The following is a 24,952-nucleotide window of genomic DNA, read 5'->3' on the forward strand; positions in this document are numbered from 1 at the left end:
AACAAATTCAACCCTTATTAGACAACTTCCTGGGAAAAAATGTTTCACTGTAATAGTGAAGGTGTAAAGTTGGCAGTAGAAAAACCTAAATAGTATATTTAACCTCTCAGCTTCCCTATCAAATCTAAACATTTTAAGCAGAAAACGGTTTGATGAAAAATGCATAAAAATCGAGAAACTTATCCAACTAAAAACATGAGCCTACGCCTTCAGATTCTAGTAGGGTGAGGACGGGTGCTGCAGACTGTTTTAGTGCTTGTCACGCCCTGCTTCATGGTTGGGATGGTGTTCTTTGGCTTGCAAACCTCTCCTTTGTCCTCCAAACATAATGATGGTCATTATGGCCAAACAGTTCTATTTTTGTTTCATCAGACCAGAGGACATTTCTCCAAAAAGTACGATGCAAACCGTAGTCTGGCTTTTTCATGGGAGTTTTGGAGCAGTGGCTTCTTCCTTGCTGAGCAGCCTTTCAGGTTATGTCAATATAGGACTCGTTTTACTGTGGATATATAGATACTTTTGTAGCTGTTTCCTCCAGCATCTTCACAAGGTCCTTTGCTGTTGTTCTGGATTTGATTTGCACTTTTCACACCAAAGTACGTTCATCTCCAGGAGACAGAATGTGTCTCCTTCCTGAGGGGTATGACGGCTGCGTGGTACCATGGTGTTTATACCTGCATACTATTGTTTGTACAGATGAATGTGGTATCTTCAGCCGTTTGGAAATTGCTCCCAAGGATGAACCAGACTTGTGGAGGTCTACAATTGTTTTTTGAGGTCTTGGCTGATTTCTTTTGATTTTCCCATGATGTCAAGCAAAGAGGCACTGAGTTTGAAGGTAGGCCTTGAAATACATCCACAGGTGCACCTTCAATTGACTCAAATTATGTCAATTAGCCTATCAGAAGCTTCTAAAGCCATGACATAATTTTCTGGAATTTTCAAAGCTGTTTAAAGGCACAATCAACTTAGTGTATGTTAACTTCTGACCCACTGGAATTGTGATACAGTGAATTATAAGTGAAATGATCTGTCTGTAAACAATTGTTGGAAAAAATTATGTGTGTCATGTACAGAGTTTTAAAGACTCCAACCTAAGTGTATGTAAACTAGTTTTAATGACTCCAACCTAAGTGTATGTAAACTAGTTTTAATGACTCCAACCTAAGTGTATGTAAACTAGTTTTAATGACTCCAACCTAAGTGTATGTAAACTAGTTTTAATGACTCCAACCTAAGTGTATGTAAACTAGTTTTAATGACTCCAACCTAAGTGTATGTAAACTAGTTTTAATGACTCCAACCTAAGTGTATGTAAACTAGTTTTAATGACTCCAACCTAAGTGTATGTAAACTAGTTTTAATGACTCCAACCTAAGTGTATGTAAACTACTTTTAATGACTCCAATCTAAGTGTATGTAAACTAGTTTTAATGACTCCAACCTAAGTGTATGTAAACTAGTTTTAATGACTCCAACCTAAGTGTATGTAAACTAGTTTTAATGACTCCAACCTAAGTGTATGTAAACTAGTTTTAATGACTCCAACCTAAGTGTATGTAAACTACTTTTAATGACTCCAACCTAAGTGTATGTAAACTTCCAACAAGGAACTGTATATGTAGTCAGATAAAACATGTAATAGGCTTGTTGCGTACTCTTATTACAGGTCTCATTTGAGGTACATGGGAGGAATTCTCACAATCACTGTATAAGCAATTTGGCAGTACGCCCAGAACATTGCTCTGGGAACTAAAATTAGTATCTCAGTTTCAAGGTCTCAGCTTTGAGAGAAGAAGCCTCGTGAGCTATCGGTCAGTCACATGCAGAAACCAACGTTAATAATGAATAATGTAAATCATGCCTATATAACTTGTCTGTGTGGCTGTATATAAGAGAACTGGAGGCATCGCCCTGGGGGAGCTTCTGCCCGACTTGTACTATGTGTGGAGTGTTTGTTGTAACCCCTCCAGTTAACTGATAGTAACGAGTGATTAATTTAATACTGACTTCAGGTTTCGCTGGTGTTGAATTTACACCACATAAACATTTGAACCAATATTACCGCACTACACACCTCCATGCAGTGTACTACTGACAGGTGACACCTCTTCAGTCATTGTCAAACACATGCAAGGCATGATTTCCTCCCGTGTGAAAAACAATTAAGAACTTAATGACACACACACACACTCCACACCTTTGGTAGGATCTGGTCTTAACTCCACTCTCTATAGACCGCCAGTGATTAAATAAGATGAAGGCAGTGAGATGTGAAAGAATGGATGAAGGAGTGTGAAAGGAAAGAGGCATGAAGGGAGGTGAGAACAAATAGATTGAAGGATCAAGTGAGCAGGGAAAATAATTGATTGGATTTATATAAAGCACTTTTCTACCGACTGAGGGACTTTTACATAGTAGAGGGGAAACTCACCTCATCCACCACCAATGTCCAACCATTTTGTGCCAGAACGCTCACCACTCATCAGCTATCAGGTGGAGAGTGATATATGCCAATTAGGAGGATGCGTAGGTGGCCATGGTGGAATGGGGCCAGGTTGGGAATTTAGCCACGACACTAGGGTTAACAGCCGTACTCTTACGAAAAGTGCCATTGCATTTTTTTTTAAATGGCCACAGAGAGTCCGGATACCAGTTTAACATCCCATACGAAAGATGGCACCCTATGCCTGACAATGTCCCCAATCACTGCCCTGGGATTGCCTTAGACCAGAGGAAAGAGTGCCCCCTACTGGACTTCCAACACCATCCCCAGCAGCATCTGGTTTCCCATCCAGAGATCAACCAGGACCAACCCCCCCAAGCCAGCAGTGGGATGCAGGGTGGTATGCTGCTAAGATAAGGGGATGAAAGAACAGAGGGAATGATCAAGTGAGGCGGGAAAGAGGAGGGAGTGAGGAATGGGGGAGGTGGGTAAGAGAAGGGAGTGAGGGATGAGGGGAGATGGGTAAGAGAAGGGAGTGAGTGATGAGGGAGGTGGGAAAGAGGAGGGAGTGAGGAATGGGGGAGGTGGGTAAGAGAAGGGAGTGAGGGATGAGGGGAGATGGGTAAGAGAAGGGAGTGAGTGATGGGGGAGGTGGGTAAGAGAAGGGAGTGAGGGATGAGGGGAGGTGGGAAAGAGTAGGGAGTGAGGGATGAGGGGAGGTGGGAAAGAGGAGGGAGTGAAGGTTGAGGGGAGGTGGGCAAGAGGAGGGCGTGAGGGTTGTGGGGAGGTGGGAAAGAGGAGGGAGTGAGGGTTGAGGGGAGGTGGGAAAGAATATGGAGGGAGTGATGAGGGGAGGTGGGAAAGTGGAGGGAGTGAGGGATAGAGGGAAGGTGGGAAAGAGGAGGGAGTGAGGGATGAGGGGAGATGGGAAAGAGGAGGGAGTGAGGGATGAGGGGAGGTGGGACAGAGGAGGGAGTGAGGGATGAGGGGAGATGGGAAAGAGGGAGTGAGGGATGAGGGGAGGTCGGAAAGAGGAGGGAGTGAGGGATGAGGGGAGTTCGGAAAGAGGAGGGAGTGAGGGATGAGGAGAGATGGGTAAGCGCAGGGAGTGAGGGATGAGGGTAGGTGGGTGAGAGGAGGAAGTGAGGGATGAGGGGAGGTGGGAAAGAGGAGGGAGTGATGGATGAGGGGAGGTGGGAAAGAGGAGGGAGTGAGGGATAGAGGGAATACTCCATTATAAAGTGGCTTGCTTCACTCACCTCTTTGAACATGTTCATGAATCGTGCTCCGAAGCGCCAGGGTTTGTGTCTGTGGCACTGCAGTGAGCTGACAGTGATCTGAGTGGAGAGCTGGGATGCTGCTGCCACCATGTACACAGCATCATACATCAACGCTGCCTCAGTCTGGAAGAGATGAGTTTTTAAAAAAAAGTTGGCTTTAATTGATCTCAATAGTGTACGGCAGGAGTAGGCAACCCTGGTCCTGGAGGACCACAGGCACGTCACGATTTTGATTTAGAGCCTTCAGAAAGTATTCATACCCCTTGACTTATTCCACATTTTGTTGTGCTACAGCCTGAATTCAAAATGGATTAAATATATTGTTTCCACACCCATCTACATACAATACCCCATAATGACAAAGTTAAAATATGTTTTTAGATTTTATTTTTATTTTTTAAATTGATTGAAAATGAAATACAGAAATATCTCATTTACATAAGTATTCACATCAATATATGTTAGAATCACCTTTGGCAGCGATAACAGCTGTGAGTCTTTCTGGGTAAGTCTCTAAGAGCTTTGCACCCCCCCGGATTGTACAATATTTGCACCTTATTCTTTAAAAAATGATTCAAGCTCTGTCAAGTTTTCTGTTAATCATTACTAGACAGCCACTTTCAATTCTTACCATAGACTATAAATTCGATTTAATTCAAAGCTGTCATGCAGGAACATTCAATGTCGTCTTGGTAAGCAACTCAAGTGTATATTTGTGTTTTAGGTTATTGTCCTACTAAAAGGTGAATTAATCTCCCAGAGTCTGGTGGAAAGCAGCCTGAACCAGGTTTTCCTCTAGGATTTTGCCTATCCTTAGCTCCATTCTGTTTCTTTTTTATCCTGAAAACTCCCCAGTCCTTAACGATTAAAAGCATACCCACAACATGATGCAGCGAGCATTGCAAAATACATTTTGAAATCTATGTTATTAAATTATTGCACCAACGAGCGTCTGCGTTGCCAGGGGCTAGGAGGGTTCTATTTCTGATGCAGATCACGCTGCAAGTCCTGCCTCTCCCATCTCCTCATTGGTTTATAGAAGCAGGTACCCACGTGCCATCTCGTCATTGGTTATACCCACATGGGTGACTGAAAGACGAGTGAGGTCAGTGGCTGTAATGCACCTAATTTATGAAAGTTGCCAATCGCAATATAAAGTCAAGAGAAGAAAAGGCCTGGAAGGAAGAGAGATGACTAGAAATGATTCGGTTGACCGTTTTATGTGTGGATTAATTGGCGGCGTAGAGGACCTTGTGCATTTCAGTTAGAATAACAACTATGTTTATATCCCAGGACAAATTAGCTAGCAACAGCAAGCTAGCTAAATAAGACAAATTAGCTAGCAAGTGCAAGCTAACTAGCTAAAGTGCCATAAATGTTTAACTTCTTCAATATAGGGGGCACTCTTTTAATTTTTGGATTAAAAAAACGTTCCCGTTTTAAACAAGATATTTTGTCACGAAAAGATGCTCGACTATGCATATAATTGACAGCTTTGGAAATGGCTGTGAATGCGCCAGGAATGAGCCTACACTTTCTGTCGTTTCCCTAAGGTGTCCGCAGCATTGTGACGTATTTGTAGGCATATCATTGGAAGATTGACCATAAGAGACTACATTTACCAGGTGCCCGCTTGGTGTCCTCCGTCGAAATTATTGCGTAATCTCCAGCTGCGTGCATTTTTCCATTTGCTTCAGAGGAGAAACCCAACTGACACGAATGATTTGTCATCGAATATATATGTGAAAAACACCTTGAGGATGGATTCTAAACAACGTTTGCCAATGTTTCTGTCGATATTATGGAGTTAATTTGGAAAAAAGTTTGGCGTTGTAATGACTGAATTTTCGGGGGTTTTTCTTAGCCAAACGTGATGAACAAAACGGAGCGATTTCTCCTACACAAATAATCTTTTTGGAAAAACTGAACATTTGCTTTCTAATTGAGAGTCTCCTCATTGAAAACATCCGAAGTTCTTCAAAGGTAAATTATTTTATTTGAATGCTTTTCTTGTTTTTGTGAAAATGTTGCCTGCTGAATGCTAGGCTTAATGCTATGCTAGCTATTAATACTCTTACACAAATGCTTGTGTAAGTATGGGTGAAAAGCATATTTTGAAAATCTGAGATGACAGTGTTGTTAACAAAAGGCTACGCTTGTGAGTGAATATATTTCTTTCATTTCATTTGCGATTTTCATGAATAGTTAACGTTGCGTTATGGTAATGAGCTTGAGGCTATGATTACGCTCCCGGATACGGGATTGCTCGACGCAAGAAGTTAATGCTTTTTGACCTGTCCCCAAATTGATATAATTGGTTCAGATATTTTAACCTGGGTGTTGTGATCATGTTTGGGGGGGACAAAATACATTTATGCACGATGGCGCACGAAGGCGCACACGCACAGTCGGTTTAGGTTCCGTGTAATATGTGGACAACTACAAATACCTAGGTGTCTGGTGAGACTGTAAACTCTCCTTCCAGACTCACATTAAGCATCTCGCTATCACTTGGATCCAAGATGGCGTAGCAGTAACTCGTCCTGTCGTATCGTCTCTCTGTAAATATCGTCTCTTTTTCGTTTTAGATATTTTAGATATTTTTTTCTTCGCATATCTTTAAAAACATTTTGCTAAACCTAAGCTTCCAAATACTCTTCTGCAACCCGCCAATGTAGCTACTTTTCCTAAAGTAGCTATATTTACTTCGAAACCGAAACCGGAACCCTTCAACTGAAGCTAGCCAGCTATGCTAGCGGTCTTCAGCTAACCTTTAGCTCGGAAAGCTCTCGCCAGTTCCAACAACGCGACGCTAACCAGAGCATAACGGACCTATTTATTTTTTATTTTTTATCCCCGGATTCCCACCACAAACGGAACATTCTTCAGCTGGATCTTCACAACTAGCTATCGAGCTAAACAGCAACCCTGGTTGATTACTCCTGGCTAGCGTTTCCACCCACGTAGCTTGAATCTAGCCCGGCCAGAGCTCCTAGCATACTCCTGGGCTTCTATACCCGGATCCACGACCGGTCTATCGATGTCACCGCATGAAGAGGAATAAACAGACTCACCCCATCGCAACGTCCTCCAAAGGCTAACTCACTAGCCCTCGCTATCTCCTTGCTTGCTAACTCGGCAGGCTAACTGCTAGCTTGTTTAGCTTGTTTAGCCCAGAACACACCCAAGAACCTCCAGAAGCTAACCAGCTAGCTACAAGCTATTTAGCTACCAGCTAGCTAGCTACAAGCTACTTAGTCATTGTTAGTTTTCTTAACCTGGATAACACTCGCCAGCCCAGCCCCCCTGCCCCATCCACCGCTGCCCCTGGACTCTGATCACTTGGCTACATAGCTGATGCACGCTGGACTGTCCATTAATCACGGTACTCCATTCTGCTTGTTTGTTTTATCTGTCAGCCCCGTTGCCTAGTCAATGCCATTTTACCTGCTGTTGTTATGCTAGCCGATTAGCTGTTGTCTCACCCACTGTTTTAGCTAGCTTTCCCAATTCAACACCTGTGATTACTGTATGTCTCTCTCAAATGTCAATATGCCTTGTATACTGTTGCTCAGGTTAGTTATCATTGTTTTAGTTCAATATGGAGCCCCTAGTCCCACTCCTCATACCCCTGATACCTCCTTTGTCCCTCCTCCAACATATGCGGTGACCTCACCCATTACAAACAGCATGTCCAGAGATAAAACCTCTCTCATCATCACCCAGTGCCTGGGCTTACCTCCGCCATACCCGCACCCCACCATACCCCTGTCTGCGCATTATGCCCTGAATATATTTTACCATGCCCAGAAACCTGCTCCTCTAATTCTCTGTCCCCAACACTCTAGGCGACCAGTTTTGATAGCCCTTAGCCGCACCCTCATACTACTCCTTCTCTGTTCCGCGGGTGATGTGGAGGTAAACCCTGGCCCTGCATGTCCCCAGGCACCCTCATTTGTTGACTTCTGTGATGGAAAAAGCCTTGGTTTCATGCATGTCAACATCAGAAGCCTCCTCCCTAAGTTTGTTTTACTCACTGCTTTAGCACACTGTGCTAACCCTGATGTCCTTGCCGTGTCTGAATCCTGGCTCAGGAAGGCCACCAAAAATTCAGAGATTTCCATACCCAACTATAACATCTTCCGTCAAGATAGAACTGCTAAAGGGGGAGGAGTTGCAGTCTACTGCAGAGATAGCCTGCAAAGTAATGTCATACTTTCCAGGTCCATACCCAAACAGTTCGAACTACTAATTCTGAAAATGACTCTCTCCAGAAATAAGTCTCTCACTGTTGCCGCCTGCTACCGACCCCCCTCAGCTCCCAGCTGTGCTAGCTTCAGAGTTTGTTCTGCTAGGTGACCTAAACTGGGATATGCTTAACACCCCGGCAGTCCTACAATCTAAGCTAGATGCCCTCAATCTCACACAAATCATCAAAGAACCCACCAGGTACAACCCTAACTCTGTAAGCAAGGGCACCCTCATAGACGTCATCCTGACAAACTGGCCCTCCAAATACACCTCCGCTGTCTTCAACCAGGATCTCAGCGACCACTGCCTCATTGCCTGTATCCGCTACGGTGCCGCAGTCAAACGACCACCCCTCATCACTGTCAAACGCTCCCTAAAACACTTCTGTGAGCAGGCCTTTCTAATCGACCTGGCCCGGGTATCCTGGCAGGACATTGACCTCATCCCGTCAGTTGAGGATGCCTGGTCATTCTTTAAAAGTAACTTCCTCACCATTTTAAATAAGCATGCTCCGTTCAAAAAATGCAGAACTAAGAACAGATACAGCCCTTGGTTCACTCCAGACCTGAATGCCCTCGACCAGCACAAAAACATCCTGTGGCGGACTGCCATAGCATCGAACAGTCCCCGCGATACGCAACTGTTCAGGGAAGTCAGGAACCAATACACGCAGTCAGTCAGGAAAGCTAAGGCCAGCTTCTTCAGGCAGAAGTTTGCATCCTGTAGCTCCAACTCCAAAAAGTTCTGGGACACTGTGAAGTCCATGGAGAACAAGAGCACCTCCTCCCAGCTGCCCGCTGCACTGAGGCTAGGGAACACGGTCACCACCGACAAATCCATGATTATCGAAAACTTCAACAAGCATTTCTCAACGGCTGGCCATGCCTTCCGCCTGGCTACTCCTACCTCGGCCAACAGCCCCGGCCCCCCCGCAGCTTCTCGCCCAAGCCTCTCCAGGTTCTCCTTTACCCAAATCCAGATAGCAGATGTTCTGAAAGAGCTGCAAAACCTGGACCCGTATAAATCAGCTGGGCTTGACAATCTGGACCCTCTATTTCTGAAACTATCCGCCGCCATTGTCGCAACCCCTATTACCAGCCTGTTCAACCTCTCTTTCATATCGTCTGAGATCCCCAAGGAGTGGAAAGCTGCCGCTCTTCAAAGGGGGAGACACCCTGGACCCAAACTGTTATAGACCTATATCCATCCTGCCCTGCCTATCTAAGGTCTTCGAAAGCCAAGTCAACAAACAGGTGACTGACCATCTCGAATCCCACTGTACCTTCTCCGCTATGCAATCCGGTTTCCGAGCCGGTCACGGGTGCACCTCAGCCACACTCAAGGTACTAAACGACATCATAACCGCCATCGATAAAAGACAGTACTGTGCAGCCGTCTTCATCGACCTTGACAAGGCTTTTGACTCTGTCAATCACCATATTCTTATCGGCAGACTCAGTAGCCTCGGGTTTTCGGATGACTGCCTTGCCTGGTTCACCAATTACTTTGCAGACAGAGTTCAGTGTGTCAAATCGGAGGGCATGTTGTCCGGTCCTCTGGCAGTCTCTATGGGGGTGCCACATGGTTCAATTCTCGGGCCGACTCTTTTCTCTGTATATATCAATGATGTTGCTCTTGCTGCGGGCGATTCCCTGATCCACCTCTACGCGATTCCCTGATCCACCTCTACGCAGATGACACCATTGTATACACTTTCGGCCCGTCATTGGACACTGTGCTATCTAACCTCCAATCGAGCTTCAATGCCATACAACACTCCGTCCGTGGCCTCCAACTGCTCTTAAACGCTAGTAAAACCAAATGCATGCTTTTCAACCGATCGCTGCCTGCACCCGCATGCCCGACTAGCATCACCACACTGGATGGCTCCGACCTTGAATATGTGGACACCTATAAGTACCTAGGTGTCTGGCTAGACTTTATTTAGTAAACTCTCCTTCCAGACCCATATCAAACATCTCCAATCGAAAATCAAATCAAGAATCGGCTTTCTATTCCGCAACAAAGCCTCCTTCACTCACGCTGCCAAGCTTACCTAGTAAAACTGACTATCCTACCGATCCTCCCTTTAAACCCTTAAGGAGTAATGTTAGCGGTTCTTTATTGGACTACGTCATCTAATCAAAATTGCTTTCCATATCCACCAACACTCTACTCAGCAAACTGGATGCAGTTTATCACAGTGCCATCCGTTTTGTCACTAAAGCACCTTATACTACCTACCACTGCGACTTGTATGCTCTAGTCGGCTGGCCCTCGCTACATATTCGTCGCCAGACCCACTGGCTTCAGGTCATCTACAAGGCCATGCTAGGCAAAGCTCCACCTTATCTCAGCTCACTGGTCACGATGGCAACACCCATCCGTAGCACGCGCTCCAGCAGGTGTATCTCACTGATCATCCCTAAAGCCAACACCTCATTCGGCCGCCTTTCGTTCCAGTACTCTGCTGCCTGTGACTGGAACGAATTGCAAAAATCGCTGAAGTTGGAGACTTTTATCTCCCTCACCAACTTCAAACATCAGCTAGCTGAGCAGCTAACCGATCGCTGCAGCTGTACATAATCTATTGGTAAATAGCACACCCATTTTCACCTACCTCATCCCCACAGTTTTTATTTATTTACTTTTCTGCTCTTTTGCACACCAATATCTCTACCTGTACATGATCATCTGATCATTTATCACTCCAGTGTTAATCTGCAATATTGTAATTATTCGCCTACCTCCTCATGCCTTTTGCACACATTGTATATAGACTCCCCTTTTTTCTCTGTGTTATTGACTTGTTAATTGTTTACTCCATGTGTAACTCTGTGTTGTCTGTTCACACTGCTGTGCTTTATCTTGGCCAGGTCGCAGTTGCAAATGAGAACCTGTTCTCAACTAGCCTACCTGGTTAAATAAAGGTGAAATAAAAAATAAAAAAATAAATCTCCAATCCAAAATTAAAACTAGAATCGGCTTCCTATTTCGCAACAAAGTATCCTTCATTCATGCTGCCAAACATACCCTCGCAAAACTGACTATCCTACCGATCCTTGACTTCGGCAATGTTATTTACAAAATAGCTTCCAACACCCAACACTCTACTCAGCAAACTGAATGCAGTCTATCACAGTGCCATCCGTTTTGTCACCAAAGCCCCACATACTACCCACCACTGCGACCTGTATGCTCTCGTTGGCTGGCCCTCGCTTCATAGTCATCGCCAAACCCACTGGTTCCAGGTCATCTATAAGTCTTTGCTAGGTAAAGCCCTGCCTTATCTCAGCACACTGGTCACCATAGCAGCACCCACCCATGCGCTCCAGCAGGTATATTTCACTGTTCACCCCCATAGCCAATTCCTACTTTGGCCGCCTTTCCTTCCAGTTCTCTGCTGCCAATGACTGGAACAAATTGCAAAAGTCACTGAAGCAGGAGTCTCATATCTTCCTCACTAACTTTAAGCATCAGCTGTCAGAGCAGTTTACAGATCATTGCACCTGTAAATGGCCCATCTGTAACCCATTTTGCTTCTTTGCACCCCAGTATTTCTACTTGCACATTCATCTTCTGCACATATATCATTCCAGTATTTAATTGCTATGTTATAATTATTTCAACCACTATGGCCTATTTATAGCCTTACTTCCCTAATCTTACCTCATTTTCACACACTGTATGTAGACTTTTCAACTGTATTATTGACTGTGTGTTTGTTTATTCCATGTGTAACTCTGTATTGTTTGTGTCGCACTGCTTTACTTTTTCTTGGCGCAGTTGTAAATGACAACTTGTTCTCAACTGGTCTAGATGGTTAAATAAATGTGAAATAAATCAAATTAAAAATTAGTTCGGATTGGTTTGCCGTGTAGCACGTTTCTGTCTATAACATGAGCTGGTCAGTATAGGTAATCATTTTTAACACATTCTTTTTTGAAAGTTATCACGTAGTAGAACTGCATAATTGTTGTACTCCACTTTCTGGTGGACCGAAATCAGTTGAACCTGGTTAAATAGCAACCTGCAGACAGGTAGTAACGTTATGAGTTGGGATTATGGTTCATTGTTTAGCTAGCTGGCTACATGTCTTAACAAAATACTCCACTATGAAAGTAACTATTTCAAAATAATGTTTATGATGTCACTACGACAAATGTTGACAGATGTAGCTGGTAAATTCGCTCTGGCTATCTACGCTGACAAATTTACGAATGCTCAACACCCATTGAATATGACCGGTGTCAGTAAACGTTGACAAAAAAGCATAATAAAATTATTAGCACAGTTGCAGTCACCAACGCTCTGGAAAACATAAAAACAGCCTAACCAGCTCTGCTAGGGCGAGTAAAATTGTCAGTGAGCTGTTCTCCCATTTTGTGTCTGGAAGTAGCTAGCAAGCTAGCCAACGTTAGCCAGTTAGCTTGGGTGCGTGACTGTTGCTGTTTGGTCAGAACGCTCAGATCAACCCTACTCCTCGGCCAGAGCATCCAGTGTGCGCTCTGAACGCTCCGAGAGCGAAATGCTCTGAATTTACGAACAGACAATCTGACAACGCTTTGAGTTAACCAACGCCCAGAGCACACTCTGACACTCCAGAATAAATTTACAAACACACACGTACTATAAACCAGCCTTTAGTCTTGAACTCTTTGGTTGTTTTGTACACGGCCTCACATGTGAATCCTTAAAGAGATGGGTGGGGCTAAAGCTTACTATGGTGTGAAAGATGCTGAATGGGTGTAGACAAAGAAGAGCTCTCCAGTAGGTACCAAAACATTCAAGGTGCATTTTCTCAAAAGTGAGGTTACAATTTTATCAACTTTCAAAGCAAAATTACTTTCCAATTGTTCCTCAACTGTAGTGTATGATCTACCATTTTCTAGCTCTGAGTCTGTACTTTAATCCAATGTAAACACAATTTCAAATTTTGCTACATAAGCCCGAATCAAGCCGGTCGGTAACATATTAAATGTAATACTTCTCAACAAAATCCCATATTTTGGTCGCATTAACCTTGGTCAACATTTGTCCAACGTACCGTCATCATGCCATCCAGCATGCCCGTCTCTGGTTTGGGCGGGGCTTGCTGGCGCTCCATGGACCACTTGTCGACCACGGAGGCGACCTGGGGGTTGTCTATGTTGAGAAGGCGGAACCCGGTCATGTTCACACCGCTGTACCTGTACGGCTCCAGGTCCAGAGCAAATAGGTCCTGAAGAGGAAGAAACACCTGGCATTTAGTAACAAACAGGTCCTGAAGAGGAAGAAACACCTGGAGTTTAGTAACAAACAGGTCCTGAAGAAGGAAGAAACACCTGGAGTTTAGTAACAAACAGGTCCTGAAGAAGGAAGAAACACCTGGAGTTTAGTAACAAACAGGTCCTGAAGAGAAAGAAACACCTGGAGTTGGTAACTAGCTATTTTCTGGTCAGTCAGTGGCACAAGGTTAAATAACGTGGTCAGGGTAAACTCCAGACTCCTATAACCCTCAAAACGATTGACCTTTCAGCCCTATCAATAATCCTCAAAACGATTGACCTTTCAGCCCTATCAATAATCCTCAAAACGATTGACCTTTCAGCCCTATCACTAATCATCAAAATGATTGACCTTTCACCCCTATTTATAATCCTCAAAACGATTGACCTTTCAGCCCTATCAATAATCATCAAAACAATTGACCCTTCACCCCTACCTATAATCCTCAAAACAAATTGACCTTTCAAAGGATATACTCAGAGAGACTCCGAACAATGGGAGAAGAATGTAATATGTAATACCATGGCATTTGAGAAAAGTACACATATTACTATTCCGTTAGATTTCAACACTGTGTTCACCAGCAGTCTTAATATTACCCGTGTCTAGATACCCGTGTCTAGATACCCGTGTCTGGAAACCCGTGTCTGGATACCCGTGTCTGGAAACCTGTGTCTGGATACCCGTGTCTAGATACCCGTGTCTGGATACCCGTTCTGGAGACCCTTGTCTGGAGACCCGTGTCCGGAAACCCGTGTCTGGATACCCGTGTCTAGATACCCGTGTCTGGATACCCGTGTCTGGAGACCCTTGTCTGGAGACCCTTGTCTGGATACCCGTGTCTAGAGACCCGTGTCTGGATACCCGTGTCTAGAGACCCGTGTCTAGATACCCGTGTCTGGAAACCCGTGTCTGGATACCCGTGTCTAGATACCCGTGTCTGGAAACCCGTGTCTGGATACCCGTGTCTAGATACCCGTGTCTGGATACCCGTGTCTGGAGACCCTTGTCTGGAGACCCTTGTCTGGATACCCTTGTCTGGATACCCGTGTCTAGAGACCCGTGTCTGGATACCCGTGTCTAGAGACCCGTGTCTAGAGACCCATGTCTGGATACCCGTGTCTGGAGACCCTTGTCTGGAGACCCTTGTCTGGATACCAGTGTCTAGATACCCGTGTCTGGAAACCCGTGTCTGGATACCCGTGTCTAGATACCCATGTCTGGAAACCCGTGTCTGGATACCCGTGTCTAGATACCCGTGTCTGGATACCCGTGTCTGGAGACCCTTGTCTGGAGACCCTTGTCTGGATACCCTTGTCTGGATACCTGTGTCTAGAGACCCGTGTCTGGATACCCGTGTCTAGAGACCCGTGTCTAGAGACCCATGTCTGGATACCCATGTCTGGAGACCCGTGTCCGGAAACCCGTGTCCGGAAACCCGTGTCTAGATACCCGTGTCTAGATACCCGTGTCTAGATACCCGTGTCTGGATACCCGTGTCTACATACCCATGTCTGGATACCCGTGTCTAGAGACCCGTGTCTAGAGACCCGTGTCCAGAGACCCGTGTCCGGAAACCCGTGTCTAGATACCCGTGTCTAGATACCCGTGTCTAGATACCCGTGTCTAGATACCCGTGTCTGGATAACCGTGTCTGGATACCCGTGTCTAGATACCCGTGTCTAGAGACCCGTGTCTGGATACCCGTGTCTAGAGACCCGTGTCTAGAGACCCGTGTCTGGAGACCCTTGTCTAGATACCCGTGTCTGGATACCCGTGTCTAGAGACCCGTGTCTGGATACCCATGTCTGGAGACCCGTGTCCGGAAACCCGTGTCCGGAAACCCGTGTCTAGATACCCGTGTCTAGATACCCGTGTCTAGATACCCGTGTCTGGATACCCGTGTCTACATACCCATGTCTAGAGACCCGTGTCTAGAGACCCGTGTCCAGAGACCCGTGTCCGGAAACCCGTGTCTAGATACCCGTGTCTAGATACCCGTGTCTAGATACCCGTGTCTAGATACCCGTGTCTGGATAACCCTTGTCTGGATACCCGTGTCTGGATACCCGTGTCTAGAGACCCGTGTCTGGATACCCGTGTCTAGAGACCCGTGTCTAGAGACCCGTGTCTGGAGACCCTTGTCTAGATACCCGTGTCTGGATACCCGTGTCTAGAGACCCGTGTCTGGAGACCCTTGTCTGGAGACCCGTGTCCGGAAACCCGTGTCTAGATACCCGTGTCTAGATACCCGTGTCTAGATACCCGTGTCTAGATACCCGTGTCTGGATACCCGTGTCTACATACCCATGTCTAGAGACCCGTGTCTGGAGACCCGTGTCTAGAGACCCGTGTCTAGAGACCCGTGTCCAGAGACCCGTGTCCGGAAACCCGTGTCTAGATACCCGTGTCTAGATACCCGTGTCTAGATACTCATGTCTAGATACCCGTGTCTGGATACCCGTGTCTGGATACCCGTGTCTAGATACCCGTGTCTAGAGACCCGTGTCTGGATACCCGTGTCTAGAGACCCGTGTCTAGAGACCCGTGTCTGGAGACCCTTGTCTAGATACCCGTGTCTGGATACCCGTGTCTACATACCCATGTCTGGATACCCGTGTCTAGATACCCGTGTCTGGATACCCGTGTCTAGAGACCCGTGTCTGGAGACCCATGTCTGGAGACCCGTGTCTGGAGACCCGTGTCTGGAGACCTGTGTCTAGATACCCGTGTCTGGATACCCGTGTCTAGATACCCGTACTTGAGGTCTGAATTGTAAGGATTTGGGGTATTTGAAAAAATGACGTTTTATTGTATGTGACATTTCTACAAATGTAGTATGCTTTAAATGCCAGTATTTCCTACTCATTTAGGCTTTTCATCTACTAGAATTCTCTGCACACTATTGAGGAAGATAAATCGTATTTCCGAAACCCACGTGTTTTGACAACAACTGATAATCAGCTGAGGGGGACGCGCTGTACCAAAATGAACCAATGGCAGGAATCAATGCAATCGCACATTAGATGAGGTTGTCATGCTCTGACCTTAGAGAGACGTTTTATTTCTCTATTTGGTTAGGTCAGGGTGTGATTTGGGTGGGCATTCTATGTTTTCTATTTCTTTGTTTTTGTCCGAGTGTGGTTCCCAATCAGAGGCAGCTGTCTATCTTGTCTCTGATTGGGAATCATACTTAGGCTGCCTTTTATCCCACTTAATGTTGTGGGGTTTTTTTTGTGAAGGTTTCACTCCTATTAAAGATGTGGAACTACATGGCACGCTGAGCAAAGGCAGGGAGTTTGAAGACAGAAAATGTGACAGAGGTATTTTCAGTAGCAGGAGACAAGTACTCTGGGTATATATATATATATATTTTTTTACCCTTATTTTACTAGGCAAGTCAGTTAAGAACAAATTCTTATTTTCAATTACGGCCTAGGAACAGTGGGTTAACTGCCTGTTCAGGGGCAGAACGACAGATTTGTACCTTGTCAGCTCGGGGATTCGAACTTGCAACCTTTCGGTTACTAGTCCAACGCTCTAACCACTAGGCTACCCTGCCACCTCTACACTCTAACCACTAGGCTACCCTGCCACCTCTACACTCTAACCACTAGGCTACCCTGCCGCCCCAGACAAGGGTATCTAGACACGGGACACCGTGTTCCATTTAGACATACGGCCTGAATCAAAGTAATAAAACAATGTTCTTACCAGAGTAGTGAAGAAGAAGTGGTAATACTCAGTCATCATCCCCATAGACATGATCTGTATAGGAGAGACAGAGAGGATGAGTTCCAAAGGGCACCCTATTCCCTATATAGTGCACTACTTTTGACCAGGACCCATAGGGCTTTGGTTTAAAAAGAAGTATACTATATAGCAAATAGGATTCCATTTGGGACCGAAGAGATCGACAGAGCTCAGCTCACACACCGCTAGTGTTCTGCCCAAGCCAGCACAAATCACATTTACTAGCTTAAACTCCATCCATCCATAACTATAGCCATACCCCTGGGCCCACTGCAAATTACACACTTCCTCCGTTTCTAGCAGGGGCTCATTTTGTTTGGTATGCACGCTGTGCATTTAGGTGACTGTATGAGTAATAAATGTCTCAATTGGTACACATTTGTGTGGTGTTTCCATTCAATTTGTTTCACAGCTACTGGTTTTGAATGTGTGTGTCTGAATAGAAACAAGCTCAATTTGGCATTGGAAATGAACATACTGTAGGATTTCTGCAGGGGATAGAAAATCGACTAATCTGTATGGCCACAAAATCCAAACTGGAATTGTGTTTAAGAGGAAAGGAGATGAAAGGAGAGGAAGGGAGAGGAAAGGAAAGGAAAGGAAAGGAAAGGAAAGGAAAAGAAAAGGAAAGGAGAGGACAGGAGAGGAAAGGAGAGGAAAGGAAAGGAGAGGAAGGTAAAGGAAAGGAGAGGAAAGGAAAGGAAAGGAGAGGACAGGAGAGGAAAGGACATGAGAGGAAAGGAAAAGAGAAGAAAGGAGAGGAAAGGAGAGGTAAGGAGAAGAAATTATAGGAAAGGAGAGGAGAGGAAAGGAGAAGAAAGGATAGGAAAGGAGTTGAGAAGAAAGGATAGGAAAGGAGAGGAGAGGAAAGGAGAAGAAAGGAGAGGAAAGGAGTTGAGAAGAAAGGAGAGGAAAGGAGAGGAGAGGAAAGGAGAAGAAAGGAGAGGAAAGGAGTTGAGAAGAAAGGAGAGGAAAGGAGAGGAGAAGAAAGGATAGGAAAGGAGAGGAGAGGAAAGGAGAAGAAAGGAGAGGAAAGGAGTTGAGAAGAAAGGATAGGAAAGGAGAGGAGAGGAAAGGAGAAGAAAGGAGAGGAAAGGAGTTGAGAAGAAAGGAGAGGAAAGGAGAGGAGAAGAAAGGATAGGAAAGGAGAGGAGAGGAAAGGAGAAGAAAGGAGAGGAAAGGAGTTGAGAAGAAAGGAGAGGAAAGGAGAGGAGAAGAAAGGATAGGAAAGGAGAGGAGAGGATAGGAGAAGAAATTATAGGAAAGGAGAGGAGAGGAGAAGAGAAGAAAAGAAAGGAGAGGAGAGGAGATTAAAGGAAAGGAAAGGAGATGAGAGGAAAGGAGAGGAGAAGAGAAGAAAAGATAGGAAAGGAGATAGAGGAAAGGAGAGGAAAAGAGAAGAAGGGTAAGCAGACATACTGACCTGTTTGAGTACATCTGCGGAGGTCTGGTAGGAACAGTCGAAGATAACATAGAACTCTTTCCCCTTCTTCATCTCCTTTAGTAACGGCCGGGCGTCTTTACTCTCCGTCGGCAGCTGGCGAATCTTAATCTTGATGCTGTACCTGGACGGAGCTTTGATCAGCTCCTGAAGACGAATTAACCCTGGGACAGAGAAAGGGAAGGACATAAATACAGCGATGGGTAAAAGGGCTTTACAAACCGATCCTGGTTCAAAGCAGATTACAATCTTAAAGCACTTACAAAATCCTGACATATCATACGATTTGGATGACGTAGGTCAAAGTACAAATGTGACCCTTCAGATCAGACAACGTGTTTGAGAGATGAGTGAAGGACGAAACCAAACTCCAAGCAATAATAGAATATGACTGGAGAGGAACCAAACTCAAGGCAGCCCCACATGCACCTCTCTGATTCAGAGGGGTTGGGTTAAATGCGGAAGAGAGTTGGACGACTGACTAACGTTAGGTATCCCTCCTTCCTCTTTCCCTTATTGATGTCACTTGTTAAATCCACTTCAAATCAGTGTAGATGAAGGGGAGGAGACGGGTCCAAGAAGGATGTAAAAGCCTTGAGACAATTGAGACATGGATTGTGTTTGTGTGCCATTCAGAGGGTGAATGGTCCTTCTGTAGCTCAGTTGGTAGAGCATGGCACTTGTAACGCCAGGGTAGTGGGTTCGATCCCCGGGACCACCCATACGTAGAATGTATGCACACATGACTGTAAGTCGCTTTGGATAAAAGCGTCTGCTAAATGGCATATATTATTAATATTATTATGATTAGAATGGGCAAGACAAAAGATTTAAGTGCCTTTGAACGGGGTATGGTAGTTGGTGGTAGTAGGGTATGGTAGTAGGTGCCAGGCGCACTGGTTTGAGTTTGTCAAGAACTGCAACGCTGCTGGGTTTTACACGCTTAACAGTTTTCCATGTGTATCAGGAATGATCCACCACCCAAAGGACATCCAGTCAACTGGACACAACTGTGGGAAGCGTTGGAGTCAACATGTGCCAGCATCTCTGTGGAACGCTTCCAACACCTTGTAGAGTGAAAATGCCAGCATCCCTGGGGAACGCTTTCCACACCTTGTAGAGTCAACATGTGCCAGCATCTCTGTGGAACTCTTTCAACACCTTGTAGAGTCAACATGTGCCAGCATCCCTGTGGAACGCTTTCAACACCTTGTGGAGTCCACATGTGTCAGCAGCCCTGTGGAACGCTTTCAACACCTTGTAGAGTCAACATGGGCCAGCATCCATGTGGAACGCTTTCAACACCTTGTAGAGTCAACATGGGCCAGCAGCCCTGTGGAACGCTTTCCACACCTTGTAGAGTCAACATGTGCCAGCAGCCCTGTGGAACGCTTTCGACACCTTATAGAGTCAACATGGGCCAGCATCCCTGTGGAACGCTTTCGACACCTTATAGAGTCCACATGGGCCAGCATCCCTGTGGAACGCTTTCAACACCTTGTAGAGTAAAACATGGGCCAGCAGCCCTGTGGAACGCTTTCAACACCTTGTAGAGTCAACATGGGCCAGCATCCCTGTGGAACGCTTTCAACACCTTGTAGAGTCAACATGGGCCAGCATCCCTGTGGAACGCTTTCAACACCTTGTAGAGTCAACATGGGGCCAGCAGCCCTGTGGAACGCTTTCAATACCTTGTAGAGTCAACATGGGCCAGCACCCCTGTGGAACGGGTACCTTATAGAGTACCTTTCGGTAACTTATAGAGTCCATGACCTGACAAATTGAGGCTGTTTTGAGGACAAAAGGGGGTTTGCAACTCCATATTAGAAAGGTGTTCCTAATGTTTTGTCCACTCAGTGTAGGTAGTGCACTACCTTTTGAACAGAAACCATTGAGCTCTGGTCAAAGCAGTGCACTACCTTTTGAACAGGACCCATTGAGCTCTGGTCAAAGTAGTGCACTACCTTTTGAACAGAACCCATTGAGCTCTGGTCAAAGCAGTGCACTACCTTTTGAACAGGACCCATTGAGCTCTGGTCAAAGTAGTGCACTACCTTTTGAACAGAACCCATTGAGCTCTGGTCAAAGTACTGCACTACCTTTTGAACAGGACCCATTGAGCTCTGGTCAAAGCAGTGCACTACCTTTTGAACAGGACCCATTGAGCTCTGGTCAAAGCAGTGCACTACCTTTTGAACAGGACCCATTGAGCTCTGGTCAAAGCAGTGCACTACCTTTTGAACAGGACCCATTGAGCTCTGGTCAAACCAGTGCACTACCTTTTGAACAGGACCCATTGAGCTCTGGTCAAAGCAGTGCACTACCTTTTGAACAGGACCCATTGAGCTCTGGTCAAAGCAGTGCACTACCTTTTGAACAGGACCCATTGAGCTCTGGTCAAAGCAGTGCACTACCTTTTGAACAGGACCCATTGAGCTCTGGTCAAAGCAGTGCACTACCTTTTGAACAGGACCCATTGAGCTCTGGTCAAAGTAGTGCACTATACATGTTTATGGAATATGGTTACATTTGGGACGAAGACAATACATGATTATATTCAGAAAAGCCTCATAATGTCTGACCCTATTAGGAGTGGCCAGACTACATTATGATCCCACAACTCAGCACAACAATAACAATTAACCAGTAATATATTCACACTATAACTTCATATCTAATTCGGTGCAATTTAACTGAAGCCTATTGGCCCTGATCAAAAGTAGTGTACTAAATAGGGAACGAGGTACCATTTGGGATGCAGAGGGAGTGTACTAAATAGGGAACGAGGTACCATTTGGGATGCAGAGGCCGTGTACTAAATAGGTAATAGTCAGGGGGCTACAGGACGGGATAGAGGGATTGTTTAGAGTAGGATGGTAGAGGGATTGTTTAGAGTAGGATGGTAGAGGGATTGTTTGGAGTAGGATGGTAGAGGGATTGTTTAGGATGGTAGAGGGATTGTTTGGAGTAGGATGGTAGAGGGATTGTTTAGGATGGTAGAGGGATTGTTTAGAGTAGGATGGTAGAGGGATTGTTTGGAGTAGGATGGTAGAGGGATTGTTTAGGATGGTAGAGGGATTGTTTAGGATGGTAGAGGGATTGCTTGGAGTAGGATGGTAGAGGGATTGTTTAGAGTAGGATGGTAGAGGGATTGTTTGGAGTAGGATGGTAGAGGGATTGTTTAGAGTAGGATGGTAGAGGGATTGTTTGGAGTAGGATGGTAGAGGGATTGTTTAGAGTAGGATGGTAGGGGGATTGTTTGGAGTAGGATGGTAGAGGGATTGTTTAGAGTAGGATGGTAGAGGGATTGTTTGGAGTAGGATGGTAGAGGGATTGTTTAGAGTAGGATGGTAGAGGGATTGTTTAGAGTAGGATGGTAGAGGGATTGTTTAGAGTAGGATGGTAGAGGGATTGTTTAGAATAGGATGGTAGAGGGATTGTTTAGGATGGTAGAGGGATTGTTTAGGATGGTAGAGGGATTGTTTAGAGTAGGATGGTAGAGGGATTGTTTAGAGTAGGATGGTAGAGGGATTGTTTAGAGTAGGATGGTAGAGGGATTGTTTAGGATGGTAGAGGGATTGTTTAGAGTAGGATGGTAGAGGGATTGTTTAGGGTGGTAGAGGGATTGTTTAGAGTAGGATGGTTGAAGAATTGTTTAGGATGGTAGAGGGATTGTTTAGGATGGTAGAGGGATTGTTTAGGTTGGTAGAGGGATTGTTTAGGATGGTAGAGGGATTGTTTAGGATGGTAGAGGGATTGTTTAGGATGGTAGAGGGATTGTTTAGGATGGTAGATTTGTTTATGGTAGAGGGATTGTTTAGGATGGTAGAGTGATTGTTTAGGTTGGTAGAGGGATTGTTTAGGATGGTAGATGGATTGTTTAGGTTGGTAGAGGGATTGTTTAGGATGGTAGATGGATTGTTTAGGATGGTAGAGGGATTGTTTAGGATGGTAGAGGGATTGTTTAGGATGGTAGAGGGATTGTTTAGAGTAGGATGGTAGAGGGATTGTTTAGAGTAGGATGGTAGAGGGATTGTTTAGATTGGTAGAGGGATTGTTTAGGATGGTAGAGGGATTGTTTAGGATGGTAGATGGATTGTTTAGAGTAGGATGGTAGAGGGATTGTTTAGATTGGTAGAGGGATTGTTTAGGATGGTAGAGGGATTGTTTAGGATGGTAGAGGGATTGTTTAGGATGGTAGAGTGATTGTTTAAAGTAGGAGGGTAGAGGATTGTTTAGAATAGAATGGTAGAGGCATTGTTTAGGATGGTAGAGGGATTGTTTAGAGTAGGATGGTTGAGGAATTGTTTAGAGTAGGATGGTAGAGGGATTTCTTTGAGTAGGATGGTAGAGAGATTGTTTAGAGTAGGATGGTAGAGGGATTGTTTAGAGTAGGATGGTAGAGGGATTGTTTAGAGTAGGATGGTAGATGGATTGTTTAGAGTAGGGTGGTAGAGGGATTGTTTAGGGTAGGATGGTAGATGGATTGTTTAGAGTAGGATGGTAGAGGGATTGTTTAGAGTAGGATGGTAGATGGATTGTTTAGAGTAGGATGGTAGAGGGATTGTTTAGAGTAGGATGGTAGAGGGATTGTTTAGAGTAGGATGGTAGAGGGATTGTTTAGAGTAGGATGGTAGAGGGATTGTTTAGAGTAGGATGGTAGATGGATTGTTTAAAGTAGGATGGTAGAGGGATTGTTTAGAGTAGGATGGTAGAGGGATTGTTTAGAGTAGGATGGTAGATGGATTGTTTAGAATAGGATGGTAGAGGGATTGTTTAGAATAGGATGTTAGAGGGATTGTTTAGAATAGGATGGTAGAGGGATTGTTTAGAGTAGGATGGTAGAGGAAAGTTTAATCAAGATGGGATTGATTAAAAGTGCCTTCAGAAAGTATTTATACCCCTTTTTGTTGTGTTACAGCCTGAATTCAAAACGGATAAAAATCAATAAAAAATCTCACTCATCTAAACGTAATATCATATAACAACAAAGTGAAAATAGGTTTTTAGAAATGTTTGCACATTTATTTAAAATGAAATACAGGAATATTTCATTTGCGTAAGTATTTATACTCCTGAGTCAATACATGTTAGTTAGAATAACCTCTGGCAGCGATTACAGCTGTGAGTCTTTCTGGGTACGTATCTAAGAGCTTTGCACACCTGGACTGTACAATAAATGTTGCATATTATTCTATTTAAAATTCTTCAAGCTCTGTCAAGTTGGTTGTTGATCATTGCTAGACTGCCATTTTCAAGTCTCGCCATAGATTTTCAGGCCAATTTAAGTATGTAACTAGGCCACTCAAGAACATTCAATGTCGTCTTGGTAAACAACTGCAGTGTATATTTGGCTTTATGTTCTAGGTAATTGTTCTGCTGAAAGGGGAATTTGTCTCCCAGTGCCTGTTGGAAAGCCTGTGCTTAGCTCTATCTGTCACGCTCTGACCTTAGATCTCTGTTTTCTTTATATTTTGGTTAGGTCAAGGTGGGACGAGGGTGGGTATGCTAGTTTTTTTATTGTCTATGGTTTTTGTATGTCTAGGGGTTTTGTAGGTCTAGGTATTTGTATGTCTATGGTGGCCTGATATGGTTCCCAATCAGAGGCAGCTGTTTATTGTTGTCTCTGATTGGGGATCATATTTAGGTAGCCATTTTCCCTTTTGTGTTCGTGGGATCTTGTTCTATGTTTAGCTGCCTGTCTGCACTATTCGTATAGCTTCACGTTTCGTTCGTTGTACTTTATTGTTTTTGTTTAAGTTAGTTTCTCTTTATTAAAAGTATGTGGAAATCTATGCACGCTGCGCCTTAGTCTCCTTCGTATAACGCTGTCACAACCACTAAACTCTGTAACTGTTTTAAAGTCACCATTGGCCTCATGGTGAAATCCCTGAGCGGTTTCCTTCCTCTCCGGCAACCGAGTTAGGAAGGACGCCTGTATCTTTGTAGTGACTGGGTGTATTGATACACCATCCATAGTGTAATGAATAACTTACCATGCTCAAAGGGATATTCAATGTCTGCTTTTTTTAATCCATCGACCAATAGGAGCCCTTCTTTGAGAGGCAATGGAAAACCTCTTTGTTCACTGCTTGACTGAGGGACCTTACATATAATTGTATGTGTGGGGTACAGCGATGAGCTAGGTCAGAATTTTTTTTAATTTAAAAACATTTTTTTTAACACTTACTGCACATGGAGTCCATGCAGCTTATTATGTGACTTGTTAATTAAGCAACTTTTTTTTTTTACCCCAGAACGTATTTAGGCTTGGCCAAACAAAGGGGTTGAATACTGATTGACTCAAGACATTTCATCTTTTCATTTCTAATTCATTTGTAAACATTTCAAAAAACATAAATCCACTTTGACATTATGGGGTATTGCGTGTAGGTCAGTGACACAACACCCGACATCTCAATTTATTCCATTTTAAATTCAGGCTGTAACACAACAAAGTGTATAAAAAGTCAAGGGGTTTGAATACTTTCTGAAGGCTCTGTATTTGTGTGT

The 24,952-nt window shown here is 44.6% G+C and overlaps 1 protein-coding gene across 2 annotated transcripts in view; it reads right to left on the minus strand.

The window, feature by feature from the left end:
• The window catches only part of LOC123992478 (glutamate receptor ionotropic, kainate 1), a 145,014-nt gene that overhangs the window by 56,621 nt on the left and 63,441 nt on the right, over window positions 1-24,952 (minus strand). For both annotated transcript variants that reach the window (XM_046293644.1, XM_046293643.1), the window contains exons 5-8: window positions 18,422-18,603; window positions 16,960-17,013; window positions 13,025-13,198; window positions 3,706-3,849 (exon numbers count right to left, since the gene is read on the minus strand). In XM_046293644.1, the coding sequence (XP_046149600.1) occupies window positions 3,706-3,849; window positions 13,025-13,198; window positions 16,960-17,013; window positions 18,422-18,603 (554 nt within the window). The remainder of the gene's footprint in view (window positions 1-3,705; window positions 3,850-13,024; window positions 13,199-16,959; window positions 17,014-18,421; window positions 18,604-24,952) is intronic.

The sequence above is a fragment of the Oncorhynchus gorbuscha genome, linkage group LG13 (assembly GCF_021184085.1).
Source record: "Oncorhynchus gorbuscha isolate QuinsamMale2020 ecotype Even-year linkage group LG13, OgorEven_v1.0, whole genome shotgun sequence".
Taxonomy (NCBI): Eukaryota; Metazoa; Chordata; class Actinopteri; order Salmoniformes; family Salmonidae; genus Oncorhynchus; species Oncorhynchus gorbuscha.